The sequence below is a fragment of the Babylonia areolata genome, chromosome 15 (genome assembly GCF_041734735.1).
Source record: "Babylonia areolata isolate BAREFJ2019XMU chromosome 15, ASM4173473v1, whole genome shotgun sequence".
Taxonomy (NCBI): Eukaryota; Metazoa; Mollusca; class Gastropoda; order Neogastropoda; family Buccinidae; genus Babylonia; species Babylonia areolata.
In genome coordinates this window covers 35,202,232-35,220,469 of record NC_134890.1, presented here as the reverse complement: position 1 = coordinate 35,220,469, position 18,238 = coordinate 35,202,232, and the positions used below count along the sequence as shown (strand labels likewise).

General features: G+C 46.7%; 1 protein-coding gene across 1 annotated transcript in view; it reads right to left on the bottom strand.

The window, feature by feature from the left end:
- The window catches only part of LOC143290606 (zinc transporter ZIP4-like), a 61,217-nt gene that overhangs the window by 27,750 nt on the left and 15,229 nt on the right, over nucleotides 1-18,238 (bottom strand). Inside the window, exons 3-6 of the mRNA XM_076600204.1 lie at nucleotides 17,446-17,713; nucleotides 17,036-17,178; nucleotides 5,871-5,985; nucleotides 3,726-3,833 (exon numbers count right to left, since the gene is read on the bottom strand). Coding sequence (XP_076456319.1) covers nucleotides 3,726-3,833; nucleotides 5,871-5,985; nucleotides 17,036-17,178; nucleotides 17,446-17,713 — 634 coding nt within the window. The remainder of the gene's footprint in view (nucleotides 1-3,725; nucleotides 3,834-5,870; nucleotides 5,986-17,035; nucleotides 17,179-17,445; nucleotides 17,714-18,238) is intronic.

The following is an 18,238-nucleotide window of genomic DNA, read 5'->3' as shown; positions in this document are numbered from 1 at the left end:
GACAGTTGTAAAATACAGTGACATACAGCTATAACACACAGGGACAAACAGTTGTAAAACACAGGGACATACAGCTATAACACACACACACGGACAGACAGTTGTAAAACACAGGGACATACAGCTATAACACACACACACACGGACAGACAGTTGTAAAACACAGGGACATACAGCTATAACACACACACGGAGAGACAGTTGTAAAACACAGGGACATACAGCTATAACACACACAGGGACAGAGAGTTGTAAAACACAGGGACATACAGCTATAACACACAGGGACAGACAGTTGTAAAACACAGGGACATACAGCTATAACACACACAAAGGGACAGACAGTTGTAAAACACAGTGACATACAGCTATAACACACACAGAGACAGACAGTTGTAAAACACAGGGACATACAGCTATAACACACACAGGGACAGACAGTTGTAAAACACAGGGACATACAGCTATAACACACACGGACAGACAGTTGTAAAACACAGTGACATACAGCTATAACACACACAGAGACAGACAGTTGTAAAACACAGGGACATACAGCTATAACACACACAGGGACAGACAGTTGTAAAACACAGGGACATACAGCTATAACACACAGGGACAGACAGTTGTAAAACACAGGGACATACAGCTATAACACACACAGGGACAGACAGTTGTAAAACACAGGGACATACAGCTATAACACACACAGGGACAGACAGTTGTAAAACACAGTGACATACAGCTATAACACACAGGGACAGACAGTTGTAAAACACAGTGACATACAGCTATAACACACACAGAGACAGACAGTTGTAAAACACAGGGACATACAGCTATAACACACACACGGACAGACAGTTGTAAAACACAGTGACATACAGCTATAACACACACAGAGACAGACAGTTGTAAAACACAGGGACATACAGCTATAACACACACAGGGACAGACAATTGTAACACACAGTGACATACAGCTATAACACACAGGGACAGACAGTTGTAAAACACAGGGACATACAGCTATAACACACACACAGGGACATACAGCTATAAAACACAGGGACATACAGCTATAAAACACACGCAGACAGACAGTTGTAAAACACAGTGACATACAGCTATAACACACAGGGACAAAAAGTTGTAAAACACAGGGACATACAGCTACAACATACACACAGGGACATACAGCTATAAAACACAGGGACATACAGCTATAAAACACAGAGACATACAGCTATAACACACACACGGACAGACAGTTGTAAAACACAGTGACATACAGCTATAACACACACACGGACAGACAGTTGTAAAACACAGGGACATACATCTATAACACACACGGACAGACAGTTGTAAAACACATTGACATACAGCTATAACACACACGGACAGACAGTTGTAAAACACAGGGACATACATCTATAACACACACGGACAGACAGTTGTAAAACACAGGGACATACAGCTATAACACACACGGACAGACAGTTGTAAAACACAGAGACATACAGCTATAACACACACGGACAGACAGTTGTAAAACACAGTGACATACAGCTATAACACACACGGACAGACAGTTGTAAAACACAGAGACATACAGCTATAACACACACATGGACAGACAGTTGTAAAATACAGTGACATACAGCTATAACACACACAGGGACAGACAGTTGTAAAACACACAGGGACATACAGCTATAACACACATGGACAGACAGTTGTAAAACACAGTGACATACAGCTATAACACACACGGACAGACAGTTGTAAAACACATTGACATACAGCTATAACACACAGGGACAGACAGTTGTAAAACACAGTGACATACAGCTATAACACACACACGGACAGACAGTTGTAAAACACAGTGACATACAGCTATAACACACACACGGACAGACAGTTGTAAAACACAGGGACATACATCTATAACACACACGGACAGACAGTTGTAAAACACAGAGACATACAGCTATAACACACACGGACAGACAGTTGTAAAACACATTGACATACAGCTATAACACACAGGGACAGACAGTTGTAAAACACAGAGACATACAGCTATAACACACACAGACAGACAGTTGTAAAACACAGTGACATACAGCTATAACACACACAGGGACAGACAGTTGTAAAACACAGTGACATACAGCTATAACACACAGGGACAGACAGTTGTAACACACAGGGACATACAGCTATAACACACAGGGACAGACAGTTGTAAAACACAGGGACATACAGCTATAACACACACAGGGACAGACAGTTGTAAAACACAGTGACATACAGCTATAACACACAGGGACAGACAGTTGTAACACACACACACGGGCAGACAGTTGTAAAACACAGAGACATACAGCTATAACACACACATGGACAGACAGTTGTAAAACACATGGACATACATCTATAACATAGAGACATACAGTTGTAACACACCCACCAGGACATGCAGATACAACATACATATATGGACATAATCAGGCTGACAATACTTATAAAGAGCATTGTGACAGCCTTTACAAGATTACGTGATATAGTATCTTTACTAATCTACTAATAACGGAGCTTGATCATGCTGACTGGATTTGTAACAAAGCTTTAGCATGCCGACTAGATGTTAAATGCAGTTTTATCACTGATAACGGAGATCTACCATGCTGACAAGATTTACAAAAGAGCTTGATCATGCTGACTTGATATATATATATATATAACGGATCTATATAATGCTGACAAGATTGCAAAGCTTTTTCATGCTTACTAGATTTATAACAGAACTTTTATCATGCTTACTAGATTTATAACAGAGCTTTATCATGCTAACTAGATTTATAACAGAGCTTTACCATGCTAACTAGATTTATAACAGAGCTTTACCATGCTAACTAGATTTGTAACAGAGCTTTACCATGCTAACTAGATTTATAACAGAGCTTTACCATGCTAACTAGATCTGTAACAGAGCTTTACCATGCTAACTAGATTTGTAACAGAGCTTTACCATGCTAACTAGATCTGTAACAGCTTTATCATGCTAACTAGATTTATAACAGAGCTTTACCATGCTAACTAGATTTATAACAGAGCTTTACCATGCTAACTAGATTTATAACAGAGCTTTACCATGCTAACTAGATTTATAACAGAGCTTTATCATGCTAACTAGATTTATAACAGAGCTTTATCATGCTAACTAGATTTGTAACAGAGCTTTACCATGCTAACTAGATTTGTAACAGAGCTTTATCATGCTAACTAGATTTGTAACAGCTTTACCATGCTAACTAGATTTGTAACAGAGCTTTACCATGCTAACTAGATTTGTAACAGAGCTTCACCATGCTAACTAGATTTATAACAGAGCTTTACCATGCTAACTAGATTTGTAACAGCTTTACCATGCTAACTAGATCTGTAACAGAGCTTCACCATGCTTACTAGATTTGTAACAGAGCTTTATCATGCTAACTAGATTTATAACAGAGCTTTATCATGCTAACTAGATTTATAACAGAGCTTTACCATGCTAACTAGATTTATAACAGAGCTTTACCACGCTAACTAGTTTTGTAACAGAGCTTCACCATGCTAACTAGATTTGTAACAGAGCTTCACCATGCTAACTAGATCTGTAACAGAGCTTCACCGAGCTAACTTTATGACGGCACTCTCTCAGCCCTCACCTTCCCGTGTGAGGTTGCCAAGGCGATGACCCGTCAGACGTAAGGTCAAGCTGGCCAGGAACTCTTGTGGTGCGGGCAACAGTCGGCAGCTGCCTTCCAGCGCTGAGGCTGTACGTTGACACACAGCAGTGATTGACACACCCTCACTCTGCGTCTGTTCTGTTTCACTGATTTCAAACTGTGAAGCAAAGATGTACACAGACACACAGAAATACTATGAACACAAGGATTTAAGGATGTTTACATCCCTCAAAACGGAAAGAACATCACAAATAACTATCAAGAAGACCCTGGTGAATACCACGAGGACGATGACAATGATGATAATAGGGGTGATGGTGATGACCATGTTGACGATGACGGCGATCTGATGATTACTAAGACAACGGTACGGCGATCTGATGATTACTAAGACAACGATGATGGTATATTCACCTGTGACATGAGGTAGATGATTGTACACTCACCCTGTGATATGAGGTAGATGATGATAGCACACTCACCCTGTGATATGAGGTAGATGATGATAGCGCACTCACCCTGTGATATGAGGTAGATGATAGTACACTCACCCTTGACAGGAGGTATATGATGATGGTACACTCACCCTGTGACATGAGGTAGATGATGGTACACTCACCCTGTGACATGAGGTAGATGATGGTACACTCACCCTGTGACAGGATGTAGATGATGATGGTACACTCACCCTGTGACAAGAGGTAGATGATGGTACACTCACCCTGTGACAAGAGGTAGATGATGGTACACTCACCCTGTGACAGGAGGTAGATGATGGTACACTCACCTTGTGACAGGAGGTAGATGATAGATGATGGTACACTCACCCTGTGGCAGGAGGTAGGTGATGATGGTACACTCACCCTGTGACAGGAGGTAGATGATGGTACACTCACCCTGTGACAGGAGGTAGATGATGGTACACTCACCCTGTGACAGGAGGTAGGTGATGATGGTACACTCACCCTGTGACAGGAGGTAGATAATGGTACACTCACCATGTGACAGGAGGTATATGATAGTACACTCACTATGTGACAGGAGGTAGGTGATGATGGTACACTCACCCTGTGACATGAGGTAGATGATGGTACACTCACCCTGTGACAGGAGGTAGATGATGGTACACTCACCCTGTGACAGGAGGTAGATGATGGTACACTCACCATGTGACAGGAGGTAGATGATGATGGTACACTCACCCTTTGACAGGAGGTATATGATAGTACACTCACCATGTGACAGGAGGTAGATGATGATGGTACACTCACCCTGTGACATGAGGTAGATAATGGTACACTCACCATGTGACAGGAGGTATATGATGATGGTACACTCACCCTGTGACAGGAGGTAGATGATAGTACACTCACCCTGTGACAGGAGGTAGATGATGGTATACTCACCCTGTGATATGAGGTAGATGATGGTACACTCACCATGTGACAGGAGGTATATGATGATGGTACACTCACCCTTTGACAGGAGGTAGATGATAGTACACTCACCCTGTGACAGGAGGTAGATGATGGTACACTCACCCTGTGACAGGAGGTAGATGATAGTACACTCACCCTGTGACAGGAGGTAGATGATGGTACACTCACCCTGTGACAGGAGGTATATGATGATGGTACACTCACCATGTGATATGAGGTAGATGATGGTACACTCACCCTGTGACAGGAGGTAGATGATGGTACACTCACCCTGTGATATGAGGTAGATGATAGTACACTCACTATGTGACAGGAGGTAGGTGATGATGGTACACTCACCCTGTGATATGAGGTAGATGATAGTACACTCACTGTGACAGGAGGTAGGTGATGATGGTACACTCACCCTGTGATATGAGGTAGATGATAGTACACTCACCATGTGACAGGAGGTTGATGATGATGGTACACTCACCCTGTGATATGAGGTAGATGATAGTACACTCACCCTGTGACATGAGGTAGATGATGGTACACTCACCCTGTGACAGGAGGTAGATGATGGTACACTCACCAAGTGACAGGAGGTAGATGATGATAGTACACTCACCCTGTGACAGGAGGTAGATGATGCGATCGATGGTACACTCACCCTGTGATATGAGGCAGATGATGGTACACTCACCCTGTGACATGAGGTAGATGACAACGGTGGCCAAGTGGTCAATGTATTTGACAGGATCCATGCTGGTTGTGTGGTCGGCATTCAGGTAGTACATCACGGCATCAGCCGACAGGCACTGACAACACACGTCACCAAAACGTCTAGCACACAAAGGCACGTGCGCGAACAAACCACGCCACAAAAATGACTTAGAAACACAATCATACTCGGCAGGCAGAATTTCTCTTGCAGAAATCTGTTTTGACAATACAATACAATTCAATGGGAACATCAACTCCGTTATCTGGACTCTCTCTCTCTCTCTCTCTCTCTCTCTCTCTCTTTCAGCAACTAAATTTCACATACAAAGATTTTGTTACCCACTGTATTTTTGATACGTCAAACAATTCTGAGCCGATGGTCTTTTTTCAGGGGATCACAAAAGCTCAACAGACTACCGCCTGAATAGCCTAACTATAATGATTTTTTTTTTTCTCCATTGTAATATTTCGCTTTCTTCCGATTCGTAACTGCTGGAAGCACCAGTGATGGTCCACACCCAAGATGTCTAGGGGTGGTGGTGGTCGTAGTGGTAATGGTTGTAGTAGTAATAGTGGTGGTGATGGTGGTGGTCCCAGTGGTAGTGGCAGTAGTAATAATAGTGGTGGTGGTGGTGGTAGTATTAGTAGTAGTGTACCTTTTCAAAAGTTCTTTGTTTCATAAAACAGCTTGGCATACTTTGGTCATGCCTCAATGCTCCATTTAAGAAAGTTTTTACCCGTCAAAACTTCTTAAATGGTTAAGAAATTTTAGGACTTGTCCAGTTGATTCTTGAATGAATCAACCAGACCTGTGGACCAATCAAAATGGAAATGGATCAATGTGTGGCTGTACAATCCAACACCTTACCCCAAAGATTGAACGGCGCCAAACCAAGCCCACTGTCCTTCCCACAATGCTGTGCTGCTCTGTGTTGCAGGATGACACACAGCAGCAGCTCCGTCACGTAAACAGACCACAGACACACAATCTCCACGAAACCAAAACTAAACTATCATGTCTTCCGCGGCCAAAACCATATTTGAAAATGACGAAGACTCCTTAAATGACGCAACCATTATGACGTTAATTTCTAGCCCAACTCAGCAGCCACCCACGTTCCACACACAGAAAGAACTATCGCCCACAATCCCCAAGAGATTCCGCAACACACCAACACCTACCCTCAGTCTCCAGCATGGAGGACACTAGTTAGTGTAAGGTGATCTAATTCCGACCGAATTTTCATAGATCTACACCCGACCGCTTTACACAGTCACCTTCCCATGACAAGCAATGCCGATCAGTTCACGGCAGTAGCCCGGTAAATTCTTGTTCAGTTCGTCAACGGAATAAACGGATAATTTGACCGATGAGAACATCACGGAAAGCCGATGGTGACGTATACTGACGCGAAAAGCGCCCCATGTGAGTGCGACTTACTTGACGACAGTTTTGGCGAATATCGCTGTGACGTCAACGCACTGGTTTGGCAAGTGTCGTGTTACCATATAAGAAACAGTTGATTCACTAGTCTCATATACCAGTGAATAGAGTATGAGTCTGGGAAGTGATTACGTTATATTTCAGCTGGTTTCAAGACTATTTTTGTCCAGGCAGTGACAGACAAAATCGGTCGAGGTTAGATCCATTATTTCAATTGGTGGATCTAATTCCGACCAGTTCAGATGTGACGTGGACTTTATTTATATGTGTGTGTGTGTGTGTGTGTGTGTGTTTTGTTTCCAGTGAATATATCCCCTTTCATGGCCATATATATATATATATATATATATATATATATATATATCCCCTTTCATGGCCATATATATATATATATATATATATATATATATATATATATATATACATATATAATGTGTGTATATATATAAATACATATACATATATATTGGTATAGGGATCACACACACATATTGGTATAGGGATCACACATCCATGTACCAGTTCTTACACACAAACACACGCGCGGGCGCACACACAAACACGCACATTTACAAAAGGGGAGTGGAACAACCTGCCTGATGTCACGTCAACTGGCTTCAGGTAAACGGTTCACAGCCAACACCAGTTGACCCACTCCTGTGCGGAACCCCAACTAACCCCTCCCCGTTACAGTTACAGTCAATTTCAGTCCCAGCAACGTACCTAATTATCCAGATGCAGATTCACATATTCAGAACTCGGCATTAGATTAACATGGTCGGGTTTAGATCAGGCTGGTCAGATTTAGATCAGGTACACCAACGTTCTTAACGGCTTCTGAAGAACTAAAATTAGGACACAGAAACATGACAGACATTCTACAATCACAGACAGTCTGCGAACCATGACAGATGTTCTACAATCACAGACAGTCTGCGAACCATGACAGATGTTCTACAATCACAGATAGACTGCGAACCATGACAGATGTTCTGCAATCACAGACAGTCTGCGAACCATGACAGATGTTCTACAATCACAGACAGTCTGCGAACCATGACAGATGTTCTACAATCACAGACAGTCTGCGAACCATGACAGATGTTCTACAATCACAGACAGTCTGCGAACCATGACAGACATTCTACAATCACAGACAGTCTGCGAACCATGACAGATGTTCTACAATCACAGACAGACTGCGAACCATGACAGATGTTCTACAATCACAGATAGACTGCGAACCATACTGATATGCTGTCAGTTGACAGTTATGCCTTGAGAACCAAAATAAGTGATGAAATCGGTCGGCTTAGATCCACCCGGTCGGATTTAGATCAAGCACACCAACGTTTTTTAACAGCTTCTGGAGATCTAAAAATAGCACACAGAAACATGACAGGCGTTGTATTCGATCACAGACAGACTGACAGAAGTTACTGACTGTGCGAATCAAAATAATAGGTATGCTGTTGGTCTACAGTAATTCGTTGAGAACCAAAGCTGGTGAGTGAGGCGATCGGAATTAGATCACTACCCTATACTGATGCATCAACCAATGTGGTATGGTATCAACACAGCCCTCTTCTGTGGTGCTCACTGCGTGAACAAGACGTCACCTTCAATGTCACTGTGGGCCCGTCACTGTGGGCCCGGCACCTCCCTGGCCACTGTGGGCCCGACACCTCCCTGGCCAGTCACTGTGGGCCCGACACCTCCCTGGCCAGTCACTGTGGGCCCGACACCTCCCTGGCCAGTCACTGTGGGCCAGTCACTGTGGGCCCGACACCTCCCTGGCCAGTCACTGTGGGCCAGTCACTGTGGGCCCGACACCTCCCTGGCCAGTCACTGTGGGCCTGTCACCTCCCTGGCCAGTCACTGTGGGCCCGACACCTCCCTGGCCAGTCACTGTGGGCCAGTCACTGTGGGCCCGACACTTCCCTGCCCAGTCACTGTGGGCCAGTCACTGTGGGCCTGTCACCTCCCTGGCCAGTCACTGTGGGCCCGACACCTCCCTGGCCAGTCACTGTGGGCCTGTCACCTCCCTGGCCAGTCACTGTGGGCCCGACACCTCCCTGGCCAGTCACTGTGGGCCAGTCACTGTGGGCCCGACACCTCCCTGGCCAGTCACTGTGGGCCCGACACCTCCCTGGCCAGTCACTGTGGGCCTGTCACCTCCCTGGTCAGTCACTGTGGGCCAGTCACTGTGGGCCAGTCACGTCCCGGACAGTCACTGTGGGCCTGTCACCTCCCGGACAGTCACTGTGGGCCAGTCACTGTGGGCCCGTCACTGTGGGCCAATCACTTGGGCCAGTCACCTCCCGGACAGTCACTGTGGGCCTGTCACTGTGGGCCTGTCACTGTGGGCCAGTCACTGTGGGCCTGTCACCTCCCGGACAGTCACTGTGGGCCCGTCACTGTGGGCCAATCACTGTGGGCCTGTCACCTCCCGGACAGTCACTGTGGGCCAGTCACTGTGGGCCAGTCACCTCCCGGACAGTCACTGTGGGCCAGTCACTGTGGGCCAGTCACCTCCCGGACAGTCACTGTGGGCCTGTCACCTCCCGGACAATAACTGTGCGCCAGTCACTGTGGGCCAGTCACTGTGGGCCTGTCACCTCCCGGACAATAACTGTGCGCCAGTCACTGTGGGCCTGTCACCTCCCGGACAGTCACTGTGGGCCAGTCACTGTGGGCCAGTCACCGTGGACCAGTCACTGTGGGCCTGTCACTGTGGGCCAGTCACCTCCCGGACAGTCACTGTGGACCAGTCACTGTGGGCCCGTCACCTCCCGGCCAGTCAGACTGTCAATACGTCGTCACCAGTGACTGACTTGACCTTGCATGACCACCGGGCGGAGAGAGATTTGTTCACATTTGGCGTGAAATCTTGACGGCAATATGAACCAGGCTGCCTTTGTGAAACAAAGCTGGTACTGTTCAAAAAGATTTGCGGCTTGAGTTGTCCCAACTCCACCGCCACCACCACTACTACCACTATTGCTGGTGCGAAAGCGCTTTGATTTGTCTCTGCACAAGACTCAGCGCTATATAAATACCATTATTATTATTATTATTATTATTTACTATTATTACTACTACTACTCCTTCTTCTGCTGCCACTGCTGCTGCAGCTTTTAGTACCGACACTGATACTTCACTGTGAGTTGTGAACACCAACAGTACCGACACTGATACTTCACTGTGAGTTGTGAACACCAACAGTACCGACACTGATACTTCACTGTGAGTTGTGAACACCAACAACAGTACCGACACTGATACTTCACTGTGAGTTGTGAACACCAACAGTACCGACACTGATACTTCACTGTGAGTTGTGAACACCAACAGTACCGACACTGATACTTCACTGTGAGTGGTGAACACCAACAGTACCGATACTGATACTTCACTGTGAGTTGTGAACACCAACAGTACCGACACTGATACTTCACTGTGAGTTGTGAACACCAACAGTACTGACACTGATACTTCACTGTGAGTTGTGAACACCAACAACAGTACCGACACTGATACTTCACTGTGAGTTGTGAACACCAACAACAGTACCGACACTGATACTTCACTGTGAGTTGTGAACACCAACAACAGTACCGACACTGATACTTCACTGTGAGTTGTGAACACCAACAACAGTACCGACACTGATACTTCACTGTGAGTTGTGAACACCAACAGTACTGACACTGATACTTCACTGTAAGTTGTGAACACCAACAACAGTACCGACACTGATACTTCACTGTGAGTTGTGAACACCAACAACAGTACCGACACTGATACTTCACTGTGAGTTGTGAACACCAACAACAGTACTGACACTGATACTTCACTGTGAGTTGTGAACACCAACAACAGTACCGACACTGATACTTCACTGTGAGTTGTGAACACCAACAACAGTACCGACACTGATACTTCACTGTGAGTTGTGAACACCAACAGTACCGACACTGATACTTCACTGTGAGTTGTGAACACCAACAACAGTACCGACACTGATACTTCACTGTGAGTTGTGAACACCAACAACAGTACCGACACTGATACTTCACTGTGAGTTGTGAACACCAACAACAGTACCGACACTGATACTTCACTGTGAGTTGTGAACACCAACAACAGTACCGACACTGATACTTCACTGTGAGTTGTGAACACCAACAACAGTACCGACACTGATACTTCACTGTGAGTTGTGAACACCAACAGTACTGACACTGATACTTCACTGTGAGTTGTGAACACCAACAACAGTACCGACACTGATACTTCACTGTGAGTTGTGAACACCAACAACAGTACCGACACTGATACTTCACTGTGAGTTGTGAACACCAACAACAGTACCGACACTGATACTTCACTGTGAGTTGTGAACACCAACAGTACTGACACTGATACTTCACTGTGAGTTGTGAACACCAACAACAGTACCGACACTGATACTTCACTGTGAGTTGTGAACACCAACAGTACCGACACTGATACTTCACTGTGAGTTGTGAACACCAACAGTACCGACACTGATACTTCACTGTGAGTTGTGAACACCAACAGTACCGACACTGATACTTCACTGTGAGTTGTGAACACCAACAACAGTACCGACACTGATACTTCACTGTGAGTTGTGAACACCAACAACAGTACCGACACTGATACTTCACTGTGAGTTGTGAACACCAACAACAGTACCTGACACTGATACTTCACTGTGAGTTGTGAACACCAACAGTACTGACACTGATACTTCACTGTGAGTTGTGAACACCAACAACAGTACCGACACTGATACTTCACTGTGAGTTGTGAACACCAACAACAGTACCGACACTGATACTTCACTGTGAGTTGTGAACACCAACAACAGTACCGACACTGATACTTCACTGTGAGTTGTGAACACCAACAACAGTACCGACACTGATACTTCACTGTGAGTTGTGAACACCAACAACAGTACCGACACTGATACTTCACTGTGAGTTGTGAACACCAACAGTACTGACACTGATACTTCACTGTGAGTTGTGAACACCAACAACAGTACCGACACTGATACTTCACTGTGAGTTGTGAACACCAACAACAGTACCGACACTGATACTTCACTGTGAGTTGTGAACACCAACAACAGTACCGACACTGATACTTCACTGTGAGTTGTGAACACCAACAACAGTACCGACACTGATACTTCACTGTGAGTTGTGAACACCAACAACAGTACCGACACTGATACTTCACTGTGAGTTGTGAACACCAACAACAGTACCGACACTGATACTTCACTGTGAGTTGTGAACACCAACAACAGTACCGACACTGATACTTCACTGTGAGTTGTGAACACCACAACAGTACCGACACTGATACTTCACTGTGAGTTGTGAACACCAACAACAGTACCGACACTGATACTTCACTGTGAGTTGTGAACACCAACAGTACCGACACTGATACTTCACTGTGAGTTGTGAACACCAACAACAGTACCGACACTGATACTTCACTGTGAGTTGTGAACACCAACAGTACCGACACTGATACTTCACTGTGAGTTGTGAACACCAACAACAGTACCGACACTGATACTTCACTGTGAGTTGTGAACACCAACAACAGTACCGACACTGATACTTCACTGTGAGTTGTGAACACCAACAACAGTACTGACACTGATACTTCACTGTGAGTTGTGAACACCAACAACAGTACCGACACTGATACTTCACTGTGAGTTGTGAACACCAACAACAGTACCGACACTGATACTTCACTGTGAGTTGTGAACACCAACAGTACTGACACTGATACTTCACTGTGAGTTGTGAACACCAACAGTACCGACACTGATACTTCACTGTGAGTTGTGAACACCAACAACAGTACCGACACTGATACTTCACTGTGAGTTGTGAACACCAACAACAGTACCGACACTGATACTTCACTGTGAGTTGTGAACACCAACAGTACTGACACTGATACTTCACCGTGAGTTGTGAACACCAACAACAGTACCGACACTGATACTTCACTGTGAGTTGTGAACACCAACAACAGTACCGACACTGATACTTCACTGTGAGCTGTGAACACCAACAACAGTACCGACACTGATACTTCACTGTGAGTTGTGAACACCAACAGTACCGACACTGATACTTCACTGTGAGTTGTGAACACCAACAGTACCGACACTGATACTTCACTGTGAGTTGTGAACACCACGAACAGTACCGACACTGATACTTCACTGTGAGTTGTGAACACCAACAACAGTACCGACACTGATACTTCACTGTGAGTTGTGAACACCAACAGTACCGACACTGATACTTCACTGTGAGTTGTGAACACCAACAGTACCGACACTGATACTTCACTGTGAGTTGTGAACACCAACAGTACTGACACTGATACTTCACTGTGAGTTGTGAACACCAACAGTACCGACACTGATACTTCACTGTGAGTTGTGAACACCAACAGTACCGACACTGATACTTCACTGTGAGTGGTGAACACCAACAGTACTGACACTGATACTTCACTGTGAGTTGTGAACACCAACAGTACCGACACTGATACTTCACTGTGAGTTGTGAACACCAACAACAGTACCGACACTGATACTTCACTGTGAGTTGTGAACACCAACAACAGTACCGACACTGATACTTCACTGTGAGTTGTGAACACCAACAACAGTACCGACACTGATACTTCACTGTGAGTTGTGAACACCAACAACAGTACCGACACTGATAGTTCACTGTGAGTTGTGAACACCAACAACAGTACTGACACTGATAGTTCACTGTGAGTTGTGAACACCAACAGTACCGACACTGATACTTCACTGTGAGTTGTGAACACCAACAACAGTACCGACACTGATACTTCACTGTGAGTTGTGAACACCAACAGTACCGACACTGATACTTCACTGTGAGTTGTGAACACCAACAGTACTGACACTGATACTTCACTGTGAGTTGTGAACACCAACAACGGTACCAACACTAATATTTCACTGCATTTACTCTGAGTTGTGAACACCAAGGACGGTTTTTCGTCCGTCATAAAAACCTGCATGCAGTCGACATCCCTTCTTGACCTGACCCCCTCCCCTCTCACTCTTTCCTCCCCCCCACCCCCTCCACACCCCGGCCAGACAGATGTGACAACAGACAAGTTCTGGACGCTGCCAGAGACACCTGTCGGCAGTCACCTTCAGCAGGTGGGTGGGGTGGGGGCATGAGTGGAGAGGGGGGTGGTCACTTGGCTGCTGACCACTGACACTGCAAGATGCAGGTCCTCTTTTCCTGCTCTGTGTAGGGGTGGAGTGTGGGCGGGATGCGGAGGATGGGGGCGGGGGGGGACAGGGGGTAGATGTGAATAAATATGCTGTAACATTAACATTGTAGATCAAGGTGCAGTGCTGGAATCTGTAAAGTGTGGAAACCTAAAAGCGGACCTTAATCCAATGGCAGACAGTCAGTGAGATGGGGTGACACACTGTGAGATGGGGTGACACACTGTGAGATGGGGTGACACACTGTGAGATGGGGTGACACACTGTGAGATGGGGTGACTGTGAGATGGGGTGACACACTGTGAGATGGGGTGACACACTGTGAGATGGGGTGACACACTGTGAGATGGGGTGACACACTGTGAGATGGGATGACACACTGTGAGATGGGGTGGCACACTGTGAGATGGGGTGGCACACTGTGAGATGGGATGACACACTGTGAGATGGGGTGACACACTGTGAGATGGGGTGACACACTGTGAGATGGGGTGACTGTGAGATGGGGATGACACACTGTGAGATGGGGTGACACACTGTGAGATGGGGTGACACACTGTGAGATGGGGTGACACACTGTGAGATGGGGTGACACACTGTGAGATGGGGTGACACACTGTGAGATGGGGTGACACACTGTGAGATGGGGTGACACACTGTGGGATGGGGTGACACACTGTGAGATGGGGTGGCACACTGTGAGATGGGGTGGTGGCACACTGTGAGATGGGGTGGCACACTGTGAGATGGGGTGACACACTGTGAGATGGGGTGGTGGCACACTGTGAGATGGGGTGACACACTGTGAGATGGGGTGACACACTGTGAGATGGGGTGACTGTGAGATGGGTTGATACACTGTGGGGTGACACACTGTGAGATGGGGTGACACACTGTGAGATGGGGTGACACACTGTGAGATGGGGTGACACACTGTGGAGTGACACTGTGAGATGGGGTGACACACTGTGAGATGGGGTGACACACTGTGAGATGGGGTGACACACTGTGGAGTGACACTGTGAGATGGGGTGACACACTGTGAGATGGGGTGACACACTGTGAGATGGGGTGACACACTGTGGAGTGACACTGTGAGATGGGGTGGAGACACACTGTGAGATGGGGTGACACACTGTGAGATGGGGTGACACACTGTGAGATGGGGTGACACACTGTGAGATGGGGTGACACACTGTGGAGTGACACTGTGAGATGGGGTGGAGACACACTGTGAGATGGGGTGACACACTGTGAGATGGGGTGACACACTGTGAGATGGGGTGGCACACTGTGAGATGGGGTGGAGACACTGTGAGATGGGGTGACACACTGTGAGATGGGGTGGAGACACTGTGAGATGGGGTGACACACTGTGAGATGGGGTGACACACTGTGAGATGGGGTGACACACTGTGAGATGGGGTGACACACTGTGGAGTGACACTGTGAGATGGGGTGGAGACACACTGTGAGATGGGGTGACACTGTGAGATGGGTTGACACACTGTGAGAAGGGGTGACACACTGTGAGAAGGGGTGACACACTGTGGGATGGGGTGACACACTGTGAGAAGGGGTGACACACTGTGAGATGGGGTGATACACTGTGAGATGGGGTGACACACTGTGAGATGTGGTGATACACTGTGAGATAAGGGTGTCACACTGTGGGGTGACACACTGTGAGATGGGGTGACACACTGTGAGATGGGGTGACACACTGTGAGAAGGGGTGACACACTGTGAGAAGGGGTGACACACTGTGAGATAAGGGTGTCACACTGTGGGGTGACACACTGTGAGATGGGGTGACAAGCTGTACACAGTGTTGTGTCATACAGACAGACAGACAGACCTACCTGACTGACAAGCTGTACACAGTGTTGTGTCATACAGACAGACAGACAGACAGACCTGACTGACAAGCTGTACACAGTGTTGTGTCATACAGACAGACAGACAGACAGACCTGACTGACAAGCTGTACACAGTGTTGTGTCATACAGACAGACAGACAGACAGACCTGACTGACAAGCTGTACACAGTGTTGTGTCATACAGACAGACAGACAGACAGACCTGACTGACAAGCTGTACACAGTGTTGTGTCATACAGACAGACAGACAGACCTACTTGACTGACAAGCTGTACACAGTGTTGTGTCATACAGACAGACAGACCTGACTGACAAGCTGTACACAGTGTTGTGTCATACAGACAGACAGACAGACCTGACTGACAAGCTGTATACAGTGTTGTGTCATACAGACAGACAGACAGACAGACAGACAGACCTGACTGACAAGCTGTACACAGTGTTGTGTCATACAGACAGACAGACAGACCTACCTTGGTTTCGATCACTGGAGGAGTTGCTCCCCCTCCCTCGTGATGATCATCCTCGTGGGCATGGTCATGGTCATGTCCGCTTCTCTTCCTTCTGACGTGGTCATGGTCATGGTCATGGTCATCGTCATGACCGTGGTGTGTCCCTGACGCCGCAGCACAAAGAATACTTACAGATTCAACGCGAAATTCTGTCAGTCTGAAGTGCTGCTAATACTCGCGTTGGTCAGGTTCAAGTGTCGTGATGCTTACACAACGTAACGTTCAGATGTATACCCCTGACATGATCTATACAATGATTAAACTCTGCGTGTGTGTGTGTGTGTGTGTGTGTGTGTGTGTGTGTGTGTGTGTGTGTGTGTGTCTATATAGATGTATGTATAATATATGTCCATATCTAATTCTCCACGCACCCTGGTAGAATTGTCCCAGGCCTTGCAGGAAGGCTTGCACGTTGTCTTCAGTTAGCTGCCCCCCACCGCTGACCGAGCTCACCAGCTCCTTCCGGAATTTGCTGACATTCCTGGCCCCTGCATCGGGCTGGAGGGTAGCGCCACACGGGTGCTTCCCCTTGGACAGCATGCCCAGCGTCACCAGGGAGGCGCTCTGGAACTGTTCTTCCGTCAGACCCAGGCTGGAGTTGCCTCCCGTGATGGCGATCAGACCCGCTGTGTCCAGACACTGAAAGCAACACCGCGAGTCCTGGTGCATGAGAGAGATCAGAGAGAGGGAGGGAGAGAGAGAAGTCCTGGTGCATGAGAGACATCAGAGAGAGGGAGGGAGAGAGAGAAGTCCTGGTGCATGAGAGACATCAGAGAGAGGGAGGGAGAGAGAGAAGTCCTGGTGCATGAGAGACATCAGAGAGAGGGAGGGAGAGAGAGAAGTCCTGGTGCATGAGAGACATCAGAGAGAGGGAGAGAGAGAAGTCCTGGTGCATCAGAGAGATCAGAGAGAGAGAAGTCCTGGTGCATGAGAGAGATCAGAGAGAGGGAGGGAGAGAGAGAAGTCCTGGTGCATGAGAGACATCAGAGAGAGGGAGGGAGAGAGAGAAGTCCTGGTGCATCAGAGAGATCAGAGAGAGAGAGGGAGAGAAGTCCTGGTGCATCAGAGAGATCAGAGAGAGAGAAGTCCTGGTGCATGGGAGAGATCAGAGAGAGGGAGGGAGAGAGAGAAGTCCTGGTGCATGAGAGAGATCAGAGAGAGAGA